Source organism: Pleurodeles waltl, chromosome 10 (assembly GCF_031143425.1).
Source record: "Pleurodeles waltl isolate 20211129_DDA chromosome 10, aPleWal1.hap1.20221129, whole genome shotgun sequence".
In the NCBI taxonomy this organism is placed as follows: Eukaryota; Metazoa; Chordata; class Amphibia; order Caudata; family Salamandridae; genus Pleurodeles; species Pleurodeles waltl.
Window position 1 is genome coordinate 841888991 of NC_090449.1, and position 26042 is coordinate 841915032.

The 26042-nt window shown below is 45.2% G+C and overlaps 1 protein-coding gene across 1 annotated transcript in view; it reads right to left on the bottom strand.

The window, feature by feature from the left end:
• The window catches only part of IGF2BP3 (insulin like growth factor 2 mRNA binding protein 3), a 515178-nt gene that overhangs the window by 469107 nt on the left and 20029 nt on the right, over positions 1 to 26042 (bottom strand). The window contains exon 2 of the mRNA XM_069211519.1: positions 9138 to 9198. Coding sequence (XP_069067620.1) covers positions 9138 to 9198 — 61 coding nt within the window. The remainder of the gene's footprint in view (positions 1 to 9137; positions 9199 to 26042) is intronic.

The following is a 26042-nucleotide window of genomic DNA, read 5'->3' on the forward strand; positions in this document are numbered from 1 at the left end:
TCCATTTTGTTTTGCCGGTCCCAAAGTGGAGCTGCTAGAGGTCAATGCCGTCAACTTGTCTGGGTTTTTTTCGGAGCTGTGCTGGTATGCAGGGCATCCGAATAACTTTCTCGGCTCTGAGCATGGCTGGGATGCAGTGACGGACCGGTGACCTCTTGTTTTATCTGAAGGGTTACTTAGTTTTTGCTGGCTGTAAAGGTTGACTCTCGATGTCCGACTGTACATCAAAGTCGTAATCTTTTACGAAGACGACTCCATCTTGCTCTACATCTCCTTGTGCATGCTTTCTCCGAAGCTGTCCGGTGTGTATATTATGTTTGTCGAGATGCCATTTTGCATTTGACGGGCCATTTGGTCTCTAAGTGTTTTCGAAAAGAACGGCACGTTGATCGTTGTGGTCTGGTGAAAGGCACAAATTACACACCTGGTGCTGGCTGGTGTGTGGAAATTTGGAATGGCAGAGGGCAGAACCGAAATGGAGTACGTTCCATCAGGGCTGCATTGTTTGATAGCTCAACACCACGTTGAAGGGGTAGTCCCCAATGAGGGCCCGACCGGGCCTTTCTGTCCTGAAAGATCCAAAAAAAGTCAATGCTGAGTGTAGAAAAAAAAAAACAATAGTTGAATATTAAAGAATATGCATTCGGAAACAATACCAACGAAAACAGAAAGACGGAGAGAATCCCATTATAGACCGTTTGAAGCCAAGAACTTGGAGCGAGATGACGACACGTCTGAACTGATGGCGGAGAAAAAAAAACAACTCCATGCCCTTGCCAGTTTCGAGAAGGAGTCACTTGATCCTGTGACTCGAAAACTTTATTCAAACAATAACAAGTAGTACTACTCCGTACCCAAAACTAGATGGCAACCTTATGCACAGCATGTGCATCTACAGCTACACATGCCATTGAACATCTATTTAACAACTTGTGAAAATGTATATTACTAACTTGAACATATGGGTGAAATTGTAGGTCAACCTATAAAACAAAAGATGGCAAAATTCACTAAAAACCCAAAGGATGCAGGAACATTATTATTATTATGAAATAGCATTAAATCACACCATGGAAATTCACAGAAAAAAAATAAAGGTTACAGGAATGAACGATGGATTCAACCCAGATCTGACTCGGGCGAGTGGTTGAAAAGGTTCAGCACTCCATCCATCATCTTTGTGTGTTGATAAAGTTGCATTCTGTCCATCATCTGTTCTTTTTGCATTTGTCGCCCCAAGTGGGAAGGGTGTGCCCAGACGTTGGTCCCTTGCTCACTGTGCCACTGAATTTAAGCTAGCCTGGCTGATGAAGAGTGATACCCTGAAACCGGACCCAGGATGCTTGTTTCCAGTCCAGGGAGGACCTGGCCTGGCAGTTCGGGCTGGACTATTCCCATGGGGAACTGGCTCAAGACTGATTTGCATTTGGCTAGGTCCAAACTAGGGTGGCATGGTGAGCAAAGGAAAGATGGATTAAACCCAGGTCTGTGACTGGGGGTGAGTGTGTGCATTGTTCAGCACTCGTCCCATCATCCTTTTGTGTTGGTAATGTTATGATTGGGAAACAGAATTTTAAAAAAAATAATAAAAACTTTGAAATACACTAAAAAACTAAGGTTATAGGGACGTTGTAGTAAGGCTCAGATTTTACACCTTCAAAACCATAGAAATTCAGCAGATACAGTTATCCGAGATAACTAACTTGCGCCCCAAAAATGCACTGCTAAGGACCTCACATATTACATCACCCATTGACATGATCAGTGAGACCATTGATGACACAATCCAGTGATTGGAAGCATTACATAATTTCTGAGACCTAAATATATATACTAAGCTACTGCATAAATTAAATATGGATTATCTGCCACATTGACTATACCACACACTTCACTGGTAGTGTAGTTCACATTAACAATTAACTACTGAAATTTGTGAAACTCATTGCATGCGGTGTTCAGTCTGTATACAACTGTTCAGAGAAAGCCAAGTTCCTTAACAAAAGTCCTACTATGGATAGCCTTTACGTGTATAAACCCCCAAGTCACCAAACCTACATTGACAAATGAAGTTGATAGTTAGTACTGTAAACAGCATTCTCTATGAACAGTTTACTCTGCACCACACTGTTTGCAGACAAAACTCATGCCAAATACACTCCAGAGTATTAAAAGGTGTCTACTCCGAACAATGTACGCCTTCTGTACACTGGGCAAGAAAGACAATTTGCTAAAAATGAGCAGCCCCTGAAGATGCTAAAGATTATACTACCTGCAGCCTTCATGCTGTGGTGAAAACTTTAAAGGCACACCATCTTCAGAATGGTAAACAAGCATTTGTACATAGCTTAATACCTGGTGCACACAGTTTGATGTTACGTAGAAATTGTCATGCCAAGATAATTCTGTCTAACTCAACGCTTCTTACAACCCCTTAGTATATGTATACTTTTGCTTTGTTGCAAACTTTTTCTACAGAGCTTAAAACCTTCTGTGGAACAAGCCCTAGACAAGTAGTCAAGCTTTGTAGCACGTTCAATACCTGTACACACCTACGATGTATTTAGCAGTGCATTTGTTGCGCAATCCTACACCCATTAGCTGTACACAAGATGTTCAAAATTAGATAAAGTACTATGGTAGTTATGAGCCACTACATACTATAAATCGAACTAACACTAGTTGGATGATGTCATTTGAGATGTCAAAATGTGAGGTCATAAGCAGTGCATGGCAGTGGCCCAAGTTATAGTTAGTGCCATCAACTGTAACTGGCGAACTGTTTTATGTTTTTGTTTAGTTCAAACATTAAATGTGATCACTGACATTCACTTAACTATAACATTACTTTAATCATTAGAAATGTACTGAAAAGAAAAAACAGAGTATAACAAAGAAATATTTAATTACCATACGTAAAACTAACCCCCTCTCTCCCGCGCCTGGCCAAATTAGTGGAGGGTTGGCTGCAGGGCCTGGCCTGTGGTCAACCGCCCACATGTAGCCAACCCCACAGTGCACATGGCCTTTGGGCCCTGCACAGTGAGGGATGGCCCCAAGGCCTGGTACCAACAACCTTCAAAGTCAGCCAACATAACTCTTTGGGGGGCAGGGGTTTGCACAGAGCCTGGCCCTGGGGACCCCATCTCCCAGATGTTTTTTTTTTTTTTTTTTTTAAATTAGTTGGTTCCCCCCCTTGAGCCTTGTTAGGAATTGATGAGTCGTCCCACAAGGCTGCAATTTTTTGGGGGGTTAAGTGGAGCACAGGGCCGCATGGCCACCGTGCCAGGGCCAAACTCTGCCCTGGAGATCTCATCCCCACAGGGACAGCTTAATTTTCAGGTGGGGAGGGGCAGATTAGTCATGCAACCCCCTCCCACCCACGCCAGAATATTTTCAGCCCCGGGAACGCCATTCCACAGGGCCCTCTAGTGTTAAAGGTGGGTGCCCTGGTGCCCACCCAGTGCACCCACCATGCTGTCGCTGGGGGACAAAGGGGAAGCCCTCATGGCCCAGCCAGCCAGTTCCCTGCATACAGAAGGAGCTAGCATTGCTCCCACCCGCAGGGAGCAGCTCATAATGCTGCTCCCTCCAGACAGGAGCAATATTTTGATCTGTTTCCTTGCCCACATTACAGCAGGCAGGAAAACAGATCAAAAGTCCGCTTCCAGCGGTCAGATGCATTTTCAAAGCTCCCACACATTGGGAGCGGACTTGGTGTTTGCGGTCACTTGGCGGGAGATTTGAAAATGCTCCAGCCAAGAGAGAGCAAACAGGTGTTCCTGCACGCTCTGCTGCAAGCAGGATAACCCATGTCCTGGCTTTTCGGCTCCCTGGACCAGCATCCGAGTAGGCCCTGTTGATGGGTCATCGGGCCCATTATTGGCTCAGGGAAGGGAAGCCTCAAGGCCCCCTTCCCTCAAAGCAATTGAACCCAAGAGTGGGCTCCCCAGGGCCCTTACAGGCTCTGGGAGATTTCCTGCCCCCTCCCCCACACATTTGCAGCCCCAGCAGTGTCCTCCCCAATAACTTGGGAGTAACAGGAGGAGGGCCTTGCGCCCCTCCCCCCCCCCTTTATGAATACAGCCCTGGGGTGTGGGTTCCCCAGGAATTCATTATTGAATGTTGCACACTGCTCCCCCTCAGGATCACAAGTTTTGCCTTCATTTTTTGTCTTGCCCACAGTGTGGTCCCCCTTATATATTTTTTTAGCATAAATATTATATTTAAAGTTCCGTTTTATTTTAAGTAAGTCCCAGAGTCCTCTAATAGCTCCCAGCAACATTTTTCTTATGTTGCTGGCAGAGCGCTCAGTCTCCCAAGAGTCTGACTCCTGCAGGATCAAGATGGCCCGAGGGAAAAGAAGCTTCCGGGGCCAATCATAACACTCCATTTTTTAAATTGGTATTCCTGCAAGAGTCGCCAGGCTCACGCGAGCCCAACCATTCAGATTTAGAATCATTTCTTACCCTTAATTCTCAAAAACTACTGAACAGATTTACACAAAATTTAAAAAAAATAACAATCTGCAGACCAAGATCTAGTTTCCTGCCAAATTTTGTTTAATTCATCAGTTTTGCTGTAGCCAGTTTTAAAAAGTTGACAAATGCAGAAGGATTTTGCAAACCCCCCCCTTCTTTTCTTAGCCCACACTAGAGGGATCACTTGGAACTTTCCAGGGAGGAGCTGACGTGATTTTTTTTTTGGGGGGGGGGGGGGGGGTCAAAATTATTAGCAAACCAAAAAAACGTTATAAGGAAAAGCAGACCTTACTATACCCACCTAGTGGCAAGTACCAATACAGAATATATATCAGGTACAAACCCCAGCAAGGCCGACTTTCATTTTCATGCTACTGAGCTGTGTGGATACAAATTTACACACCTCTGTAGCATGAACATGAGACTCCTTTTGCCTTGCTAGGTTGTGTTTCAAGGAAAAATTGGCGATTCTGGCATCAGTGATGGGTTCTCATGGGCTTTATTCAACCCTCATTAAATTCTGCTGTGTTGCCTAAATGGGGTCAGGCAGCACAGCAGGAGACCCTTTTAAAACAAACCTCAGTCCCTGGTGTCAAAAGGGGTACGGTGTGAACACGAGCCTTCGTAGCACAGTTATAAATGTGCATGCTCACTCGACCCCTCTCAAAACTGGGATGTGTTTATTTTTTAGTAAAGTGTTGGATGCCGGGACAGGCCTCGGAAAACCGGGAATGTCTGGGTTAATTCAGGACGTCTGGTCACCCTATTTTAGGCATAATACTTAACCTTTTTTAATTGTTTCTCTCTGGTTCTATCGATTGGATTCTTGTTGATTCAGTACCAAATAAAATAATTACATTTTACTCTACATTTCTAAAGTGGTGTGGTTTTTTTTTGTGTTGTGTTTGTACTTCATTACTGTTTGTGTGCTTCATAAATACTTAACACACTACCTCTAAGTCGAACCTGACTGCTTTTGTGCCAAGCTACCAGATGGTTAAGCACAGATTAATTTAGTGACTTTGTGATTCACCCTGACAAGGATTGTGGCTGTTTGCTTAAGAATGGTTTTACCACCCGCAACCAGCAAATTACTCACAGAAGCAAACCCAGGGCTTCTTGTTGGGTGTAAAATGTGCTGCTAGTGACTCAACACGGCAGCCAATTTGGCCCATTTAGTGCAGTAGGCATAATAACTGACATAAGTTATTCACATGGAAACCATTTCAAAACAAGACAAGGAATCCTACTGCCAGTGCTCATAATTATGGCACACATGGGGAAAAAAAGTACCAGAAACAAACAAGGGCTGATGAATGCTTGTCACACAGATAAATGACATGCATGTCATCAAAATCTGTTAACACAAAGCCAATATTTTCATCTTCTGTTTCCCAATGATACAATTCAAATCTCTCACTGGCTTAAAACGCCATATGCTTTAAAATAAATTAAAAGAAAAACTCCTACACAAGCATGCACATGCATGGTTGTAAGTTTGAATATATAAACACGCCTAGCAAACAGTATTTAGAAGTGCTGCATCCTGTCGATTCTAAAAATGGAGCATAATATATGCTTTTAACACATCTAACTCTGGCATGGGATACACAACCACTGAAGTGCCAATGACTAAGTGTGGCAGTGCAACGCGGCAAATTTCTATCTCATCTATCAAGAGACCCCTACCAGGTTCAGCACTCTAAGTCACAGTTGTGGCCATATCAAAGAAGCAGACTGGCTCAGGGCCCTCAGCACCTAGCCCAAAGGACAACCTCAACAAGGACATCAACAACTGGTTCAAGAACTGTGCAAACTCACTCACCCACATCAAAGCCAACAAGCATAGTAGATCAAACAAGGAGGCCAGTGGGACACAGAATACCTCTGAGACGCCAAGTGACACCATAAACCACTAGAAAGAAAATGGAGAGCCAGCCATACCACCACCGACCACAAAACTTACAAGACTCGACTCAGATGTTATCACCAGCAAATTAAATACATCAAGAAAAAAGCACTAGTGGACTGCATCAAAGGACATTCCAAAAGCTGCAAAAAGATGATCTCAACCGTCAACGATTTCACCTCACCCTCAGCCACCGTCAACAAAATTGCTGCCACTCAACAACTATCGATCCAACTTTTTCTACAGCAAAAATGCAAACATATATAGCAAATTCACACACCAAACCAACCTAAGAACTCATTGCTAACCTACCCACCACCAACCAAGGCAGCCACTCAACCAAATGGACAACCCTCACCAGAAATGACAGCAGCAAGCATGCAGACCATCCACTTAGGGGTCCTAACAGACCTGTGGACTCACTACATCTACAACCTGGATACGCTCTCAGGTTATTAGTGCACTATACAAAACATAACCTGGAAAGATCACCAAACACCACCACCAAAACCCACCTCATCAGCACCTCCATCAAGTCTGCCACTTTTCCAGAAGAATGGAAACTTCCCTGCTCCCCTTTCCCGCCAAAGAAAGTAATTGAGAAGGCCATCACCAACCAACTCACACTCCACCTCAAACTTCACCTGCTTCTAGGCAACACCCAAGCAGCATTCAGAAAGAACCACAGCACCGAACCAACACTCATTGCGTCCGATGACATTCAAAACATCCTGGACAGAGGTGCAACAGCAGCTCTCATCCTGCTAAACCTCTGAGGTCTTGGACACTGCCTCCCACAGCACACTTCATCAGAAGACTGCACGAGATTGGCATACACAGATTTACTCTCAAATGGATCCATTACTTCCTCACAGATAGAACCCAAAGGCTCAGGCAGACACCCTTCACTTCAGAGACCATGAGTCTGATGTGGAGTCCCACAGAGGTCATCCCTCAGCACCACCCTTTTAAACATAAACATGACACCGCTTGCCACCATCATCTGATCGCAAGACATCATCATCTCCTAAGGCATTAACACCCAACTCATACTCTCCCTGACGGACGAGAAACACCAGAACCAACTTCAAAAACCGAATGACCATGGTAGCAGACTGGATGCGAACCAACTGCCTGAAGCTCAACTACGACTAGTCAGAAGTATTGGTCTTCGGCAACAAGACCTCCCCAAGGGATTCCACCTGGTGGCCCCTGAAGCGGAGACCAACACCCACATCAACAGACCACACAAGAAATCTAGGGATCATCCTACACAACAAGCTCAACATGACAGCTCAAGACAATGCGGTGTGCACCTCCTGCTCCACAAAGTACACCTGCTGCAGAAGATCTTCGAGTGGTTGCCTCAGTAAACCAGAAGGGCTGTCATGCAAGCACTCATCACCAGCAGGCTGGACTAGAGCAACACTATGTACACCAGAATCTCCAAACTCCTTCTACACACACACTCCAGACCATCCAAAACGCAGCCACAAAATATATACTCAACCTCCCACGCCACACCCACATCACTCTGCACCTTAGGAAGCTTCACTGGCTCCCCATTCACAAGCGCAGCCTATACAAACTTCTCACTCACCCATACGAAGCCCTCCACAACACAGGGTCAGAATACTTAAATAGATGCATACACTTTCACCAACCCACCAGACACCTATGTTATGCTTCACTCTCATACACTACATGCATTCGCAAAAGCAAAGCTGAAGGTCACTCATTCTCCTGCATCGCACCCAAGACATGGAATGACCTCCTCTAACACATTAGAACCTCCTCCTCACTTTCGGAGTTCTGCAAGATGCTGAAGATCTGGCTCTTCAAATAAGCACCTGAGGATCACACACCCAAATGCCTGGATACCCACTCTGTTGATTAGTGCACTATACAAACCAACATAAAAGTTCATTATATTCAATAGAAAAGGCATATCTGATCTCTAGGCAAAAAGGTAACCTTATTTGGGCCCTGGCAAACTTTAAAAGAAAATTTTGAAAACAAAAAGTACGATAAAGAATTAATTATTGATACAGATTTGTATTAAATCACTCGTCAACAATTCATTCTTTTATGAAATCCAAACTACTGGATTTTGGAAAGGTAATCCTGACCGGTAAAACAATGTCAACTTTTGTGTATTAATAAGTAGGGCCCAGATTCAAATATGAAACGATTTTTATCCAATGGGTATGGAAAATGTAGGTAATCGTATCTACATATTGCATTCATTTTTTTTTTTTTTTTTTTAAACCGTGTAAACTAGTTTTTGTAAAGTAAGATGAAAGGGGAAAAAGAAAAAAAAAAAAAAACTTCAATTTCATATTCTGCTATTCCTCCACAAAATAAATGGTTAGACTCTCTATGAGGTTTCACTTATTTTCCTGGAAAAATGTAAATCCAAAAAACTGAAATCTACTTAAAAAAAAAAAAAAAACTAATAACGTTTTTACCAGTGCAAACTGACTAGTTTCACAAATGACCTGAATTATTCTCGTTTATGCTCTACTAGTCGAGCACCTGGTCCAGTAAAGCCCAGCCTGCTCCAAACTACCTATACGTTCAGACCACTGTAAGGAAATCTCTCATCCAGCACTGCTCACTAGACAACACTGTGGTAATGTATAATTTGTTTCAAAGCAGATCTGCACCATATAACATCCACAATGACAAGAAAGATGGAATGCAAGCCCTGCACAATGTAGTAAAGAAAGGTAAGCTATTAAATTTACCTTTGCCTTTTCGGGACTGAATGTTCTACTTCAATAACTTTGCCTTGGAGTTCAATTTTACCTGCAACAACAAAACAACGGTGGACTTTAAATAATAAGTATTTAACGGCTGGCTAATGTCATTGCACAAAAATCAGAGAAACTATACCTGTGAATGATTTCAGTATTACCATGAAAATCCTTAATAAACGGTTTCTCAACCAATGGGGAGAGTATGCATGCGTGTGTGTAATATATATCTACATATATATATCTATATATATATATATATATATATATATATATATATATATATTTTACACACACACACACACATATATATAGATACACACATTCACACACGTATATACACAAATATAAAAATAATAAAACTACACAAACAACTGATTTAGAGCAGCAAAGCCTTGATCAACAGTACAAATTCAATATGTGTTTTCAGGTAAAATTAAAAAACAATCATAGCAGAGAAAATAGTGCATTTTGAACATATATGTACGAGCCTACATAAGGCTTTAGATGCTTTGGGCAAAAAGTGGGAGCCAAACTGGATCATAATTATTCAAAACTGTAGGGCATTTTCGTTTAACAAATCACTGAAGCTCTTAGAAATGGTACAGGGGGTTCAAGGCAGTAATAAAGTAATTTAATTAGAGCTCCATTTGGATTTCAAACGTATTTTAAACACACTGGGAGTTCTATAGTTAATAGAACAGCAAAACAACGGAGAATTTGTCAAGCTAAGATGGACACACCATTGTGTCATGTGAAGGACATTGTGTGGTGTGCTAATTTGTCTGTGAAGGGCCAAAACTTGAGAATGACCTGTTTAATTGAAAGTAGCACTATGCCAGCAAACAACCTGTCACAAAGATTTCAAAGAAGCAATGTTATGCAGACTCTGTAGCATCAATATTAGAGCAGTTGACCAACTTACTTCTTGTAATGGGATTTATGAATCACCGACAATAAGTCTGACGTTTCCAAGGCTGACCGAAAATGAGCTGAGAAGCAGATTGTTTAGTACTGATGGGCCCGGTATCCTTGGCGTGGTTTTACCCCAACTTTTTGCCTTAAATCCTCCTGTTTTTGCTGACTTCATTTTTGCTGCCCTTGGGACTATGCACACTTTACCATTGCTAACTAGTACTAAAGTGCTTCTGCTCTCTTCCTTAGACATGGCAAAATTGGCTTGGACCGAATTCACACATTTAATTTACTTGCAAGTCTCTGATAAAGTGGTCCTACATGTATCCAGGGCCTGTAAATGAAATGCTGCTAGAGGTCCTGCAGCATTGATTCTGCCATCTACTTAAATATCCAATTACAACATGCCTCAGGCCTGCTGTTGCATCCTGCGTGTGCAGTTTAATCTTCCATTTCCACCTGGCAAAATAAACCTTTTTGACAGGTATGTTACAATGCACTCAAAATGTCAACATATAGCAAACATACAATCAACAATTGTTGTTACATCAACAAATCTTTAATGTGCAACAATTGTATGAGGTCTGCCCAATGCTCACATGAAATAACGGTAAGTAGCTAGTCACCAATGTAAGACTAGACCCAAAGTACACAACCTTAAGGCTTCTAATGTACACCAAATCAACAATGATTAGACATCAAGATAACATTGATGCTCTTCAGTACTTCAATTGCTTTATCAAATACTTTGTTGTTAGTATTCAAAATTTCAGACAAAATGTTGCTCCACCTTTGCAAAAATGACTGAATGCGAAAATCTTAAAACAGGTGTTTCCAAAACCCAATGCATTTCGGGAAAACCCTTTATCGGGGATAACTAAAAAGTAGACAAGAGACAGAAAGGTCTGATAGGGACAATACGTAATGAAGTATGGAAAAGCCTCCTGATTCTCCATACTCAAGTGAGCTGCTCACCAGAAGCTTTCAAGCGGAGTGTATTAATAATAATATTCCATGCATAGTGTGCACCTAAGAAGTGTCTGGTCACCTGGTCAAATTAAACCGTATTAAAAACACACGCTCACAATATTTCATGACATGAGTGTTCAAAACAATAATCCGTCAAAAAAAGTTCAATGAAACGACAATGCCGTTAGACTTGTCGGATCTATCAAAAAGCTATCAGCATGCCCCGAATGTGAAACTAAACTAACTGAGGTGCAAAAGTATAACATGCACAATACAAACGACCGTGGATAACAATCTATAAATGCTGCCTTACTCACAAGCATGATAAAAACGATGTGTCGCCGGGACGTGGGGCGAAGAATTAGTAATTGAGCACACGATCGCTTTGGTGTTGTAAAGTTAGTGGGCACGATGTACAAACACTAGAATACAAAGAACAAAAGTGTTTAAGAGGGAAATGGCTTGTGTACCAGTAGAACGCGAAACACGTGGAAACAGTTTACCTCGTGGACTTGCGTGGAGTACTAACCACATCCAAAAATCACACAATGCTCTGGATACAACATAAAAACCGCTGCACTACCGCAAGTGCGGCTCAGATCTAAAAGCTGTGAGTAAAGTGCTGCCAAGGATGTGCTCCATAAACTAAGTCAGAGTGATGAGTGCCTTTTAAATGAGCAGCATTTAGGAGTGTCGTGTGACACTAAGATTAGTGGGATCACGCAGTGAACATAGAAGCCAGGCTACTGAATGTGTGTAACATAATCCACTTTGTAAAACTCATTCAACACTGAGAAGAATAAGAACATCTGGAATATGAAATACAGAACATATCCATGCCCCATGAATGGGATGCTAACAGCATAATGTTAAGATATCCATACATCGAGATCGTTCAAAAACATATTTATCACCGGATGCAACAATGATAGTGCTGGTATGGCATACTGCATGAATACCAAATTGTAACTAGACGTGCCAACACATTAACGCAATGTCAGTGTTATCCAACACTGAATCAATGAGTGAAAATGAAAAGTTAATGATTTTAACAGTAATTTAAGTGGTCCGGGAATTACTTTGTGCACAACTGGAATACCAATTACTACTACATTACATCGTATAACAGAATAACGGTTTAACTAACCACAAATGACTAATTACGTACAGCATAAGTGGCGAAACAGTGTCACCAAATTAGAAGAATGAACATGCCTGGCCATAACAGACTGCAACACATAAAAGGTATAAAACCTGACAAGTACAAGAGAAACTAGTGAGTAATATCCAAATGATATGTCATGGTGCCTGTATTGGAATTCATAGTGTGAGATAAAGGATTGTTTTTGGAAATGCTTAATGTGCAAGAACCTAATGTCACTCTCCAGAAATAACTAGTCCCTATTACCCCCCCACAATACTAAAAATGTCAACTACTTTACATGAATAAGGTATGCTACCTCATGAACGAAAACAGTGTGGGGTCCATAACAGAGTGTAGGCGATTGCATAATTCAATATCATCTATGTGAGCAATTGATGACGAGTGCACCAGTTATAAAAAGCAAAGAATTTCCAATTTGGCATTTACCCTGGAGCGTATCAAATTTCTTGATCCAGTAGGTTTCTCATTGGGATAAGATCTTATGTATATTAATTTCAGGATTTGGCTTGATCACCTCTGGAATTCGGAAACAAATTTGTGCTATGGTATGTTCATGTTCAACCCAATGTGTGACAAGGCTGGAGTTTGTTACTGTTGCAATCATGCTTTTGTGCTTAGTTATACATGCCTTGATCTTTCTTTCAGTATTGCCAACGTACACTAAACCATGGGGACATTTGATGCTGTAAATGACCTTCTGGATATTACAGTCAGATGAGTGCACCAAATTTGATAAGCTGCACTTTTTTTGGGTGGATGACGCTGTGTCCAACTATGAAGTTTGTCTAAATACAATTTTGACATTTTCTGGTGCTAATGTGTATTTCTGTGATCGAGGATTTTTTGGTGCACAATATATCCTTCAAGTGTCTCGGGCGTTTGTTTCCAAATTTTATCACTGATCAGTGTTGGGAGCTATTTATGTTTACACGTATCAAATAATAAATTACTAAAACTTCATAAAATAACGCTCTGTGCTATACAAATATTCAAATAAACACAAAGCAAGCTTCTGAAAAGTATTTTGGCATGCATGGGAAACCAGTGGTATCCGCACAAGATGGTTTAACCCCTTCTATGCCATGGATGTAACCGTTACATCCTGGTATTGACCCGTGTGGGGGGACGCGCTGGCACTCCCCTACTACATTCCTAGCAAGATGGCACACTATGGAATTAAGATGTATATGCTGTCAGAGTAGTACAGTATGTCTATAATTTCCAGGTCTACACTGGTAGGGATTCCAGTAGTGCACCCGTCCCCCGGTTGTCTGTCCACTTTTGGAGTTAATGAGAAATTTGTGTGGGAAGCTTGGTAGACAGCTATTTAACAAAGATCACCATTTGTACCTAGATAACGTCTACACTGGTATGCAATTATTCAGGGAACTGTTCAAAGTGGACACTGTTGCTGTGGCACAATCCGCTCTAACCATAAAGGCTATCCAAGGGAGTTAGTGTGTAAAATTTGAGAGGGAACAGTGCAGTGCCTTGCATAATGATGAGCTGCTAGTTGTGAAATCTGCAGACAGAAGGGACGTCCACATGCTGAATACCATCCATGATTAGCGTACTTCACCTGTGACTGTTTGGGGTCAGTATGTTGAATTGCGCAAACCTGCATGCATTTTAGACTACAACAAGTACATGGGTGGTGTAGATAGAGTATATCAGAGGTTGGAACCTTATACTGCTGTTCGCAAGGCTTACGTTTAGTATAAGAAGTTGGCTGTACATTTCTTCCATTTAGCAAATTTTAATGCTTTTATTGTGTTCAAAGATTGCTCTCCTGAGTCAAAGATAACATTTGCTAAGTTTCAGGAGTGTGATAGAGAGCCTTGTTGTAGTGGAACAAGCAAGAGTTCCTAGAGAAGCAGTGGTGGAGGATGCGACTAGATTGAAAGTTCGCCTCTTTATTGATCACATTCCTCCAACGCCCCAAAAAAAAAAGACTTTCCCACTATGAAATGTAGTATGTGCCAGAAGAGGTATCTGGAGGGAGACTCTTATGTACTGCCTCGATTGTCCTAAGCGTGTAGCTGGCGGTTTCAGAAGTTACCACACCCAGAAGAATTATTGGGAAATACCATAAAACTGAACTGCCCGTTCTGTAGGGTTTTATATTAATTTGTTCAGTTTCACAGTAGGTATTACTGATATGTATTTAGTTACAGCTTTTGTGTTTGTAGTTTAGTATTTATAATAACTGTTTTCTTTTTTGTTTAAACAAAGTGATGGGGGTGTGCGTTGGGTGGCACTAAGCTGGAGGTGTGCATGGAGTGGTGCTTGGCTGGCGGCGTGTACAGTGACTTGCTGTTGGTCACTACAACACACTGCTAGCCAAACGCCAGTCCACAGACTTAGGCAGCTGGTGATTGCGGTGTCATGCATGTGGACGTATGAAAGTGACGGGCCCTAGAATGGTGCTGTCTGTTGATGTAAGTGTTGGGCCTTTGGCTGGCGGCATGAATTGTCTTGTGCATGTCAAGTAAGAAAGATGCGTGAATGGACTGTAAAGCGGTTGTTGCCTTGATGTGGCTTTATAGCTCACGAGCTATGAGTCACTAGTTCAGTTTTTTGGCCTTTTCATTTAACAGTGCATTTAATTTTTTGTAAAATCTTGTTAATAAAAGTTGAAGTATTGAACCATCACTCACCCTCATGCCAAATCCAACCAGTGTGTGCATGTACACCTGATGAATGTAAGGTTATGCAATAATAATTGTCTTTTCTGTACTTCTCTGCCAGGGTGTACATTGTCTCTACACTGACTTGTCGTGAAAGTTGTAATGTACTGGGCCCTCAGCTAGTGGTGTGAATGATCTTGTGTCATGTATTAAAGGAGTGTGAATGGCATGTAAGGCAGTTAGTGCCTTGTAGTGGCTTTACAGCTCACGAGCGGAAAGTCATTGATTACGTTTTTTTGGCACATCAGTTTTTAACCGTGCATTTCATTTTTTGTGAAATCTCTTGTTAATAACAACTGATCATTGAATCATCACTCTCCACTGTGCCAAGTCCACCCAGTATCTGTGTGGTAAAATAAAAAAAACCTGCTCTGCTGTAATCAGGTGTTGAAGCACACTTGTGACATGCTAGGTGTCTCGGGTGGGACCCCAATGATGAAGCATGCCACCAACTAGGTTGGCGGGCGAGGAGTCTAACAAAATCTAAAGGCGTTTCTTTTCACAATTTGAGTATTACAAACATCACAGAAGTACGAGTCTTGGTAGCATGGTTGCTTCTTCTTTAGGGAAAATGTACCTACTCTAGATATGTCCGAAAACTAGGCACCCGGTGGAGTGCAGTTTGGTTTCTTAGCTGCAATGCCCTGTAAGCTTCAAAATGTGACTAAAATTACAAGTTTCTTGCATTTCTGTGCCATATTCTTCCAGAATAAAAAACAAAAAATACAAACTTCCTACCACCCACCGTTTCCACCCCACCACCCTGATAAAAATGCTACCTCACTTGTGTGGATGGGCCAATTGCCCTCGACGGGAAGGGGCCAAATCATAATGTTGACACATCAAGACTATCTACTACAAAACTGTTTTGGCAAGGGGGGGCACCTGTGTTTTTGGTCCAGGGCAAGGCGCTCATCTAGGGAAACTTACCACACCCAGACATTTCTGAAAACTAGACACCTGTTTGAGTCCAGGAAGGTGTGGCGTGCGTGGATTCTCTGGAAGTTTTCTTACCCAGAATCCCCTGCAAACCTCAAATTTTGCTGAGAAAAATCTTCCTCGCATTTCTGTACAGATCCAGCACAAATTTCCTACCACCCAGTGTTCCCTTTGGTCTCCCAAGTAAAATGATACCTCACTATTCTGGCTAATTTCTTAGTCTCCTCCAAGGGAACCCACAAACTGAGTACCTTTAGAAACCCCAGAATGTAGGAAAAAAGAATGCTAAATTGGAGTGGATAGCTTATGTGGGCAAAAAGTTGAGGGCCTAACTGCACAATACCCCAAATAGCCAAAAAAGGCTTGGCCAGAAGGGGGAAGAACTGGCAGCAAAGGGGTTAACATTTCACTTGCCAGGACCATATATTACACTACTTTCTCAATCAGATTTTCTTTCTTCTAGTCAGGAGTTGATGCAGACAGTCCCCTTGAATTTTCAAAATAAATATTACAAGCCTACTTTCCTAGAACATTTCCAGAATACAGATACTGAGAACCACTCGCGCATTACAAAAATGTGTTGGTTTCATCCTTTTATTTGTTTACAGGCAACTTGGTTCAAAGGAAACCTCGGTTTACAAAGTTACACCACATGGAATAAATATAGTTAACCTGTTGGACAGAGGCTGCTGACTCATCTCTACTAAGCTGGATGTTTCGCAGGTAGTGATTTTGACAGACTGCACATACATACACTCACAAATATATACATACACACACAAACACACATACGTTATGGAACTAGTCTCGAATGGAGGACACAGCCAATAGGTAGTTATTTTGCACAGCAAGTACGCCAACTGATGTGATGTCCAAGCAAATAACACAAAACACGTTGCTTAAGCTTATAGCGAGTCAGCAGCATGAAAGGGCGAATGCAACGATTCTGACTGGGGACCTCACTTATATTATGGATTCCCAGAGTCTAAACTTGGATCCGGTGGATGAACTTCATATTTATTGGAGCACCTCTAACATGCTATTAGCATTAAGACCCTCTGGAAATGGCAAATACGATTTTCTGAAGAAAAAGAAAAATACATATATTCAGAAGTCCAGATCTCAATTTAAATGGGCTATTTGCCACAGATATACCAGCAACACCAAGCCACTGCTATGGCACAAGCTGTAACCTGCTAGATCATACTTTTGTTACCCCAGTTCTAGTAGAGTATGTCACCTTATTCTGCTTAGTGTAACACATGAGAGCGACCACTGGCCTCAAGTAACGGAAATCAACTGGGGCCCCAAATTCTATGAACACCTGAAGACTATTGATGAGGGGGGCGATAATATAAATTTCCTAAAAGTTGAGATGGAACCAATATAGTGAAAAGTAGTATCAAGAATAGAGAAGACAGAAGGCCAGATAGCGCTAGAAAGGTTCTGCCTCCTAATGTCAGTATACCTCTCCACAACAGCTTCAGACTGGGAACAGATTCTTAATTCACTAGTTATGTTTTTCACATCTGTGGACAACTCTGCACTTTATAACTAGAATCAGACAAATAATAATTCAGTACTGGCTTTAAAGAGACCTCAGTCAGCTCGTAAAGTGCTTTTCTGAGTTGTGCACACCAACTCATTCTGAGCTAACTATAGAGCTGCATACAAGGCTAGGTGCTATAATGCAAATAAAACGTTTTACGCCAAGCATCGGCACAATATAATCATTTGGACAGCATTTTATGATGCAAAAAGATTCTTGGGACTAATACTCAATCTTGAACAATCAGTACTCACCACTATTGATGCAAAATCTTGGAGAATCTACCTGATCAAATTGTACTTCGACCGTATGGTCAAATAGGGTTCTGAATGGCCTAGAGAGAAGCCTAGTCCAGTTCTGTCAAAATATGAGCAGCAAATAGGGCACCCCAAATAGGGCACTAGTGGAGCAGGTCAAACATGGGTCCAGCACTCAGCTCATGGAGAAAGTGATTCTGGGGGCACCCTCCTCTACTAGAATTACAAGTGCACCAGGCTCCAATAGAGTACCGATTTCAGTTTTCAAATGAAATCCGAAATGTTGGAACAGGCTGCTATTACATTTTTTTACTGGACTAACGGACACTGGGCTATTACCCAGATCCCTGGAAGGGTTTGATACATTCCATCAACAAAAAGGGCGGTGCAAGTGATCCAAGACATTTAAAACAGCATTCTTGGATTGTGATGCTAAAGTATTTGCTTGACTGCTTCTAGAGGAACTTGAGCATTTGGTGTCAACTGACAATTTAAACTCTGCAAAAGACAGGATTGAGAAAAGGATCTGATACAATTAGCATTAATATTGTTCACCAACTTGGGGCGTGGCTTCGGGCGTCAAGATGGCGGTCGCACTCCGAGAGTGCTCTGGACCCCTCCGTCATCGCTTGATTATGCCACGATCTGCGGTGCTAGCGGCGCTGCCTCGAGCGCTCCATTGGATTCCCTACCCCTTGGGGACCAAGTTGAGGTGAAGAGGTGATCCAAAACGGCCCCGTGCCCGTCCTGTAAACCGTCTAAACTAAAACAAAATGTCGACCGGGTCCGGACCGCCTCGGCGGGGCTGAGGCCCGGGACTCCAGACGCGGCCGCTCTGAACCAGAGCCCCCACTGAGACCAATGAAAGGGTCGGAGCCGCGCTCCTGACACGGGCTCCGAGAGGCATCAGATCATCGATTAGGGGGGGGAGAGATGCGCCGGCCGAGCTGGATCGCCGTCGCGCCCCCGCCGGAGGTAATAGCGGGGTGAGGTCGCGGCGGCCGGTATAGGAGAGGCGGAGATGCTGCAGGCCACACGGTGAGACACCCCTTGGAGCGGGGAGAGCACGTGCCGCTGATCGTGGATCCCGGCGCGCTGAGTAGAGTGAGCGGCGCTCAAAGATTCCAGAGGAGCCGAAGACGCAGGCGGCCTCTGAGAGGGCGGCCCGGCGCAGCAAGACCCACGCTGTGGGCCTGGACGAGGGCCACAGCGCCGGAAACAAACCCCAGGACCAAGCGTGGAAGAAAGGCACTCCCGCTCTGGTGGGGAAGGAAGGGAGGGAGAAGTGAGAGGAGCCGGGCGACTCGAGCCAAAACCCCCAGGGCTCCGAGCCGGTGGGACCTTTCCTCGTCTTCCACAAGGACTGGAGCCAGACAAAGATTAAGTGGAGGGAGGAGAGACTTCCCGGACCCATGCGAGTCCATGAGGCCACAGCACAAGCAGTGCGCACTCACTGACCCCAGTAACAGAAGCCAGTGACCAGGCTTGAATGAGCGTAGCCCCACCACAGAGGCGCTGATGCGCAGGGAGTGCGGGGGAATGACCCCCGGGTGCTGACCCTCCCTGGGTCCCGAGAGGATACGACGGTGCCAGGAGGAAAGCCCCGGTCTAGTGGCCCCGCAAAGTTCCAACATTAGCCGCCGGGACCCCGTAACCGGGACCTCCCCTCTTCGCCTGCTGAGTTGGCCCGGCCAGAAGAAGAGGCGGACCCTGGGCCGCTGAGCCCCAAATAAAAAAACAGTACCTGCATAATCCGGCCCGCATAGTTGGAGGCCCCTGCGGTCTCAAGGGGGTGCCCCCTCTCGGTCCCTGGATGCGGGGAGCTTTGCGTGCGCTGAGACCGGAAGGAGAGCCCCACAAGAGACATCACATTCTATTCCCCGCCTGAGCAACAAGATGGGAAGAGATAAAGCGAACAAACAACCTCCGGCCTCCCAGCAAAAGATTGACCAGTTCACAGCGCCGACGGGTACGCGGAGAGATGGAGACGCAGCCAGGGGAGACCCGGCCCCTGACGGAGTGAATGCCATCCTCCAGGCAATTCAATCATCGCAGACTGCCGTGGAGACCAAAATTGGAGAGGTTCGAGAGGACATGGGCCTAATCAGGCAGGACCTCAGAAATGCTGTGGGCCGTATTACCGAGGTAGAAAACCGGGTCTCTCAGACCGAAGACGAACTATCCGATCTCAGAACCAAGGTGGCCCAGCTCCAAACTCGAACTAGCGAACTGCACTGCCGTGCGGAAGACGCAGAAAATCGTTCAAGACGTAATAACCTGCGCTTTGTCGGATTTCCAGAAGGCGAGGAAGAGGATAAAGCTTCTGAATTTCTGGAGCACTGGTGTAGGAAAGTACCATCTTGCCTGGCATGTTACCCCCATATTTCACTGTATATACGTTGTTTTAGTTGTTAAGCCAGTCCAGCCTCCTACAACTGGATCAAGACCTGGATCCCAGATCAAACTCTTTCGCCTTGGTTCGCGATCGAACAAGCTCAAAGGGCCCTCGCTCCGCGCCCTCCGCCAGGCGGCCCCAGGCGCCCAATGATTGCACGCTTCTTTAATTTCAAGGACCGAGACAATATCCTTAAGGAAGCTAGGCGTTCCGAAGACCTTCAATGGGAGAACCATAAGATCTTAATATTCCCAGACTACACCCGTGAAGTGCAGATTCGCCGCCGGTCTTATGAGCATGTCAAACAAAAGCTTAGAGCAATGCAACTCTCGTACATGCTCCTATTCCCTGCTAGACTCAAGGTCCTAATGGCCGGAAAGGCCTTCTTCTTCGAGTCCCCGGAGGATGCATGGGACTGGTTGACTGAAGAGGGCGCTGGGGCTCGATGGAGGACCCGGGGACCGGCAGGTGGCCCCCCCCCAATGGGAGGACCCCGAAGAAGCAGGCGACGAACCAGATCCAGAAAGGGAAGGCTAAAAGACTCAGACGCCCCGGGCTCTGGTGTGCAGGACGGGGGGGCGGGGCCTCCGGCGGGTCACCGGGGCCTCGGGACCCAGCCCAGGCCGCAGACGACACCAACCTGAGCCAGTATCCGGTACTTGGCTGAGGTGGAACAGGCAACTTCTGACGTGGCGGGCGGGGACGGCTGAGATAACCCCCCCTTGGGCACGCGGCCACTGGAGGTGACACCACGGAGGGCTCAATACCTCCTTAATACACGCTTTGTGTGACTTACTTAAAGGCCGTTAACTGCATTTGATCCAACTAAAGGGAGGGGTCCACCACTCCACTCCAACAGCAGTCCTTCTGGCTGTTTTGTTCCAGTTGGGTAATTGGGCGACAGATGCTTCCAGGGTGGGAGTATGGGGTGGGGGGTGGGGGGTGGTTGGGGGGTAAAGAGTTTGACACGGGTTTAGATAGTAATGTGTTAATAAGTTTACTTTATCTTAATATTTCACTGTTGCAATTGAGACGGTCATCCCCAGATCCACAGGCTGGCACCCAACAAAATATAGCAAACTTGCATCCCACGACTGGCCCTCACTGACTCAGGTCATCTCATGGAATGTAAATGGCCTGCTAGATAAAATCAAGAGATCCGCGGTATTCAGCACCCTCCGCAGATATTCCCCTTCCGTGGTTTTACTACAAGAAACCCACCTCCTTGGAACTAGATGCACCATGCTCTCACGGGGAGGATACGATAGAGTCTACCACGCAGGCTTCTCCAGAGGCTCTAGAGGGGTGGCTATCCTACTCCACTGCTCACTACCTATGGTAATTACAGCCACGCAATCTGACCGGCAAGGCAGATTCGTAGTAGTCACAGGAGTACTTCATGGATCACCACTAAACCTGGTGAGCGCATACGCCCCTCCGGCAGGGCTTGAAGCTTTTCTAACTTCACTCCGCCAGGTAACTGCTGGGCTCCCTCAGGGAGCCACCCGATTAGGGAGAGATTTCAATGCCGTTCTCGACCCCAGTCTAGACGTATCAGGCGAGATTACCACTAGCAGATCCAACCGGGCTTCGAGTCTTACGGGCTGGGCTGAGAGCCTGGGTCTCTGCGACATATGGAGAGTTTGGCACCCTAGAGAGCGTCAATACACACACATCGGCCACCCACCCGACAATCCAGAATTGACCTTGTATTTATGCCCGCCCTTGACGTCACTGGCGTCACAGGAACGGATATACTACCTCGTGGAGTCTCTGACAACGCACCAGTAAAGGTCCGACTGGGGGGAGTGGATCCCTCCAGGCACCCGGTGTGGCACCTAAATGCATGGTATTTGCAAGACAACGACTACACTCTCGAGGTTAGGAACCATCTCACTCAATATTTTGAAATTAATCTGGGATCAGTCCGGTCCTCAGGCACATTATGGGCCGCGTGTAAGGCCACTCTCAGGAAGTCACGCTAAACATCTTCGTATCCGCGAACGCGCCCGAAACTCACAAGTGTCTGCTCTAGAGGCTAAGGCGTTAAGCCTGGAGCGCCAATGTGGGATCTCTAAGTCAGCCTCCAGTCTGAGGCACCTCACCATGGTTAGAGACAAAATTAAGCACCTTGTGCTAGAGTCAGCCAAACATATTTGGAGGGCCTCAGCCGCCCGAGTGTATGGCTGGGGGGATAAGAATGGGAAACTCCTACATTGGCTGGCTACTCGCCCTCTAGCTAAGAGTCATTCCCGAAATCATGGGGAATTCAGGCTCTCTGTCTAAAACACCCACCGAAATCGCACGAAGCTTTGCTTCCTACTATACCTGCCTATACGCGGAACACCCTCGGCCCATTTCCGAGAAAGAGTCCCCTCCCCTAAACGAAATAACCCTTCCCAGAGTTTCTCCTGAGACAAGGAATAGGCTAGACGAAGCCCTTAATCTTACCGAAATTACTAACGCAATCACCTGTCTGGCATCGGGCAAGACCCCAGGACCGGACAGGCTCCCGGCAGAGCTGTATAGCAAATGCGGCGATATCCTAAGCCCCCACCTACTTGAAATGTACACGGAAGCCGAAAAGCAGGGCCGCTTTCCTGATGGGATTGACCAAGCCACAATTGTGGTGATCCTTAAGACGCAACCTCAGTCAAGACACTGTTCGGCATACCGGCCCATCTCTCTTCTAAATATAGAGATCAAAGTACTGTCCTCAATCCTGGCCTCTAGACCGAAAGAGGCGATGCCCTCTTTGGTGCACCCTGACCAATGCGGCTTTATGCCCACCCGTAGCACTAGGCACTGTATCAGACGGCTGCACCTGGCCCTAGCACATCGCGGGACTCTGTCACGTAATCCCTTGGCGTTACTCTTACTTGATTTTGAAAAAGCTTTTGATACAGTAGATTGGTCCTATCTTGATCAGGTTCTACGAAGAAATGGACTCGGGGCTAAATTCCGTGGCCTGGTAAAATTGCTTTACTCTAGCCCGAGTACAAGTGAACGGGGTGGTTTCTGATCTGTTCCCCATTAGCCGTGGCACTCGACAAGGGTGCCCTCTATCCCCCCTGCTCTTTGCTTTAATGATTGAACCTTTGGCGATATTGCTACGTGGGGATCCTTTGATTGAGGTTTGGCCCTGGCCCACTTGCGCAGAGGACCGGGTGGCGCTTTATGCGGAAGATGTCCTGTTATACATCTCCAACCCAGGCACAAGCGGTCCCCGCGTTCTACACATACTGGACCTCTTCGTGGAGGCTTCAGGGGTGACTCTAAACCCCAGCAAATCCTTGCTGGTCCCCCTCCACCGCTCCAGAGACTGCGTGGATTGGCAACATACCATCCCAGTGAAAAGAAACAGCTTTAAATATCTAGGAATATACGTCTCGCTACTCCCGGAACTAACCTGGGAACTCAATATTACACCTTCAATCAGGAGAATCAGAACTGACCTCCAAAGCTGGAGAACCCTCCCCCTCAACCTCCTAGGTAGAATAGCGCTTTATAAGATGATGGTCCTCCCCAGACTTCTTTATCTATTGCAGAACTTCCCACACCCCATCCCATCGAGATGGTTTCGGGAACTGGACGCGTTAGCACGCCAGTTTATATGGAACGACGTCCGTCCACGACTGGCGCTCATCACCTGCCAGAGGGACGTCTATGACAGGGGGATTGGGCATGTCCAATATTTACTATTACCACCTAGCAATGCTCCTACATGTGATTAACGACTGGATAGGGGGTGGATGGTCGGACCCGGCATACCGACTAGAACTCCAAACATTGAGTTATCCACGGATCTTCAATGCCCTGTATGGGGGCCCGATCTCCCGGCATGTCCCAGACATAACCAAGGTGGTCCTAATGGGATGGCGGGCAGCTCAAAGGGTGTCGGGATGGTGGGGACGCCTCACTCAACAGACTCCACTGTGGCATGGGAAACAGTTGGCCGAAGTTGCGGGCCTAGAGGGATTCCAAAAATGGGACAACAGTGGCATATCCACACTAGGCGACGTTTGGAACGGGACACATATGCGATCCTTTGAGGATCTCCAGAAACTATTTTCACTAAACAAGACGCAATTTCATAAATATCTCCAGCTCCTCCACGCCCTACAATCACACGTGCAGACAGGGGACACCATACCTGAGCATAGCCCGATGGAGGCAAAGGCACTAATGGGGAGTCTGGGCAAAGGAGGTGTCTCCCAGATATACCACACCTTGGTCACCAACACAGCCTGCTCCCTGGAGAGGCTCCGTCAAAAGTGGGAGGGACGGGTGGGCCCCATAGAAGAGGCGGATTGGGTCGAGGCACTGATGGCACCCCGCTCCCTAACTATGGCCTCCCGCTTCCGACAAATACAGACCTACTACCTTCACGTAGCATACTTCACACCTACCAAACTACACAGAGCGGGCCTCCGACCCACAGCTGACTGCCCTCGGTGCTCAAATCCCGCTGCCGACTTCTTTCATATGGTATGGTCATGTCCGGTCATAGCGACTTATTGGAGAGCGGTTCTGAATGATGTCTCTGATGTCCTGCAAGAAGATATAGAGAAGGCACCTGCTAGGGATTATGGGAGACACTGGGCTGAGAAGACCGGACCTTCCTTGAGGTGGCATGTTGGTGGCCAAGCGGGATATAATGGCGAACTGGAAAGCCAGGGGGGCCCCGGCCCTGACTAAGTGGAGGCGTGGGGTGGATTGGTGCGCAATACGGGAAAAACTGGTATATGAGGCTAGAGGTTGTCCGAATAAATACAATAAGATATGGGGGAAGTGGGAAGCCGCTACAAGTGCCTCTCCTACACCACCGAAAGCCACTGCATCACGGAGGGTCAAAACAGATCCCCCTCCTGTTCCCTCCTTACTGATTAATTCATAATTTACTAAGGTCAGTCTAACAGATTTGCGTGCAACTTTTTCTTTCTTTTCTTTATGGTCTAGAACGTGTCGCTGGAACAGGGGATTTGACCAATGTTGGGTGCCCGTTGGTACCATGTTTAAATGTTTGTATCACCATTATTTTATTTGTTTGCAAAACAATAAAAAATTACTTTATCAAAAAAAAGAAATATTGTTCACCAACTTACAGGCTTATAAAGCCTGCAATCAACAAACAGCCCTATACACCTGTTATTTGGATTTTAGTGGCACTTCTGATAGGGTGAACAGACTGATACTTTAGAAATTATACTATTCCTGCATTTCAGCAACACCGTTTACTGCTATGCATATGCATATGCTTCTTACAAATGTGTGGGTAAAAATGTAAGTAGCATTCTCACTGGAAAAATCTATCCTAAGAAAGGTTTGAGGCAAGGTTGCATATTTACCTCTACACAGCTGACCGGATGCCTACTTTGATGAAGTAAAGAATTTATTTTCAGCCAAATTAAGCTCCACTCACATTCCATCACTTCAGTAAGCAGATAATACTGAGCTGTTAGATTATACTGCAAATGGATTACAATAAGCCCAGACATACATCCATTGTTACAAACGAAACAATCTCAAGCTTCATTTGAAAACAATAATAAATACAGTCTGGCAAAAACACTGACACCCACTCCGGTGTAGACTGGTGGAGAAGGGTTCCGGAGGAAGAAAGCCTACCTGTACTTAGAGATGTAGCAGGATAAGAGTTTAAGTTATAAAACCCAACTAGTAGCCATTTGTGATTGTGGGTACGCGGTACCCCAATAATTTCACCTCGGTTGGGATGGAAAAGTCCCTTGCATGGGGATAGACATGAACCCATGCCCTGAGTGCCCCAACCGGGTAGATGGCTGGATCCCCAATGCGGATTTTTTTTGTCAAAGGCAATCACAGACCAACTATGTGCAACATGACATAGACCTGTCTCACAGATTGCGGTCTTTTTGGACTGGAAGGGGCACCCAGCGATACAAACAAAGTGGTGAAAGATTACTGCCGTTGCCAGGAGTGAAACGGCAGAAGCGCAGTGGTGACTGCATACTGTGTAGTGCTCAGTAGGAGTGAATAGG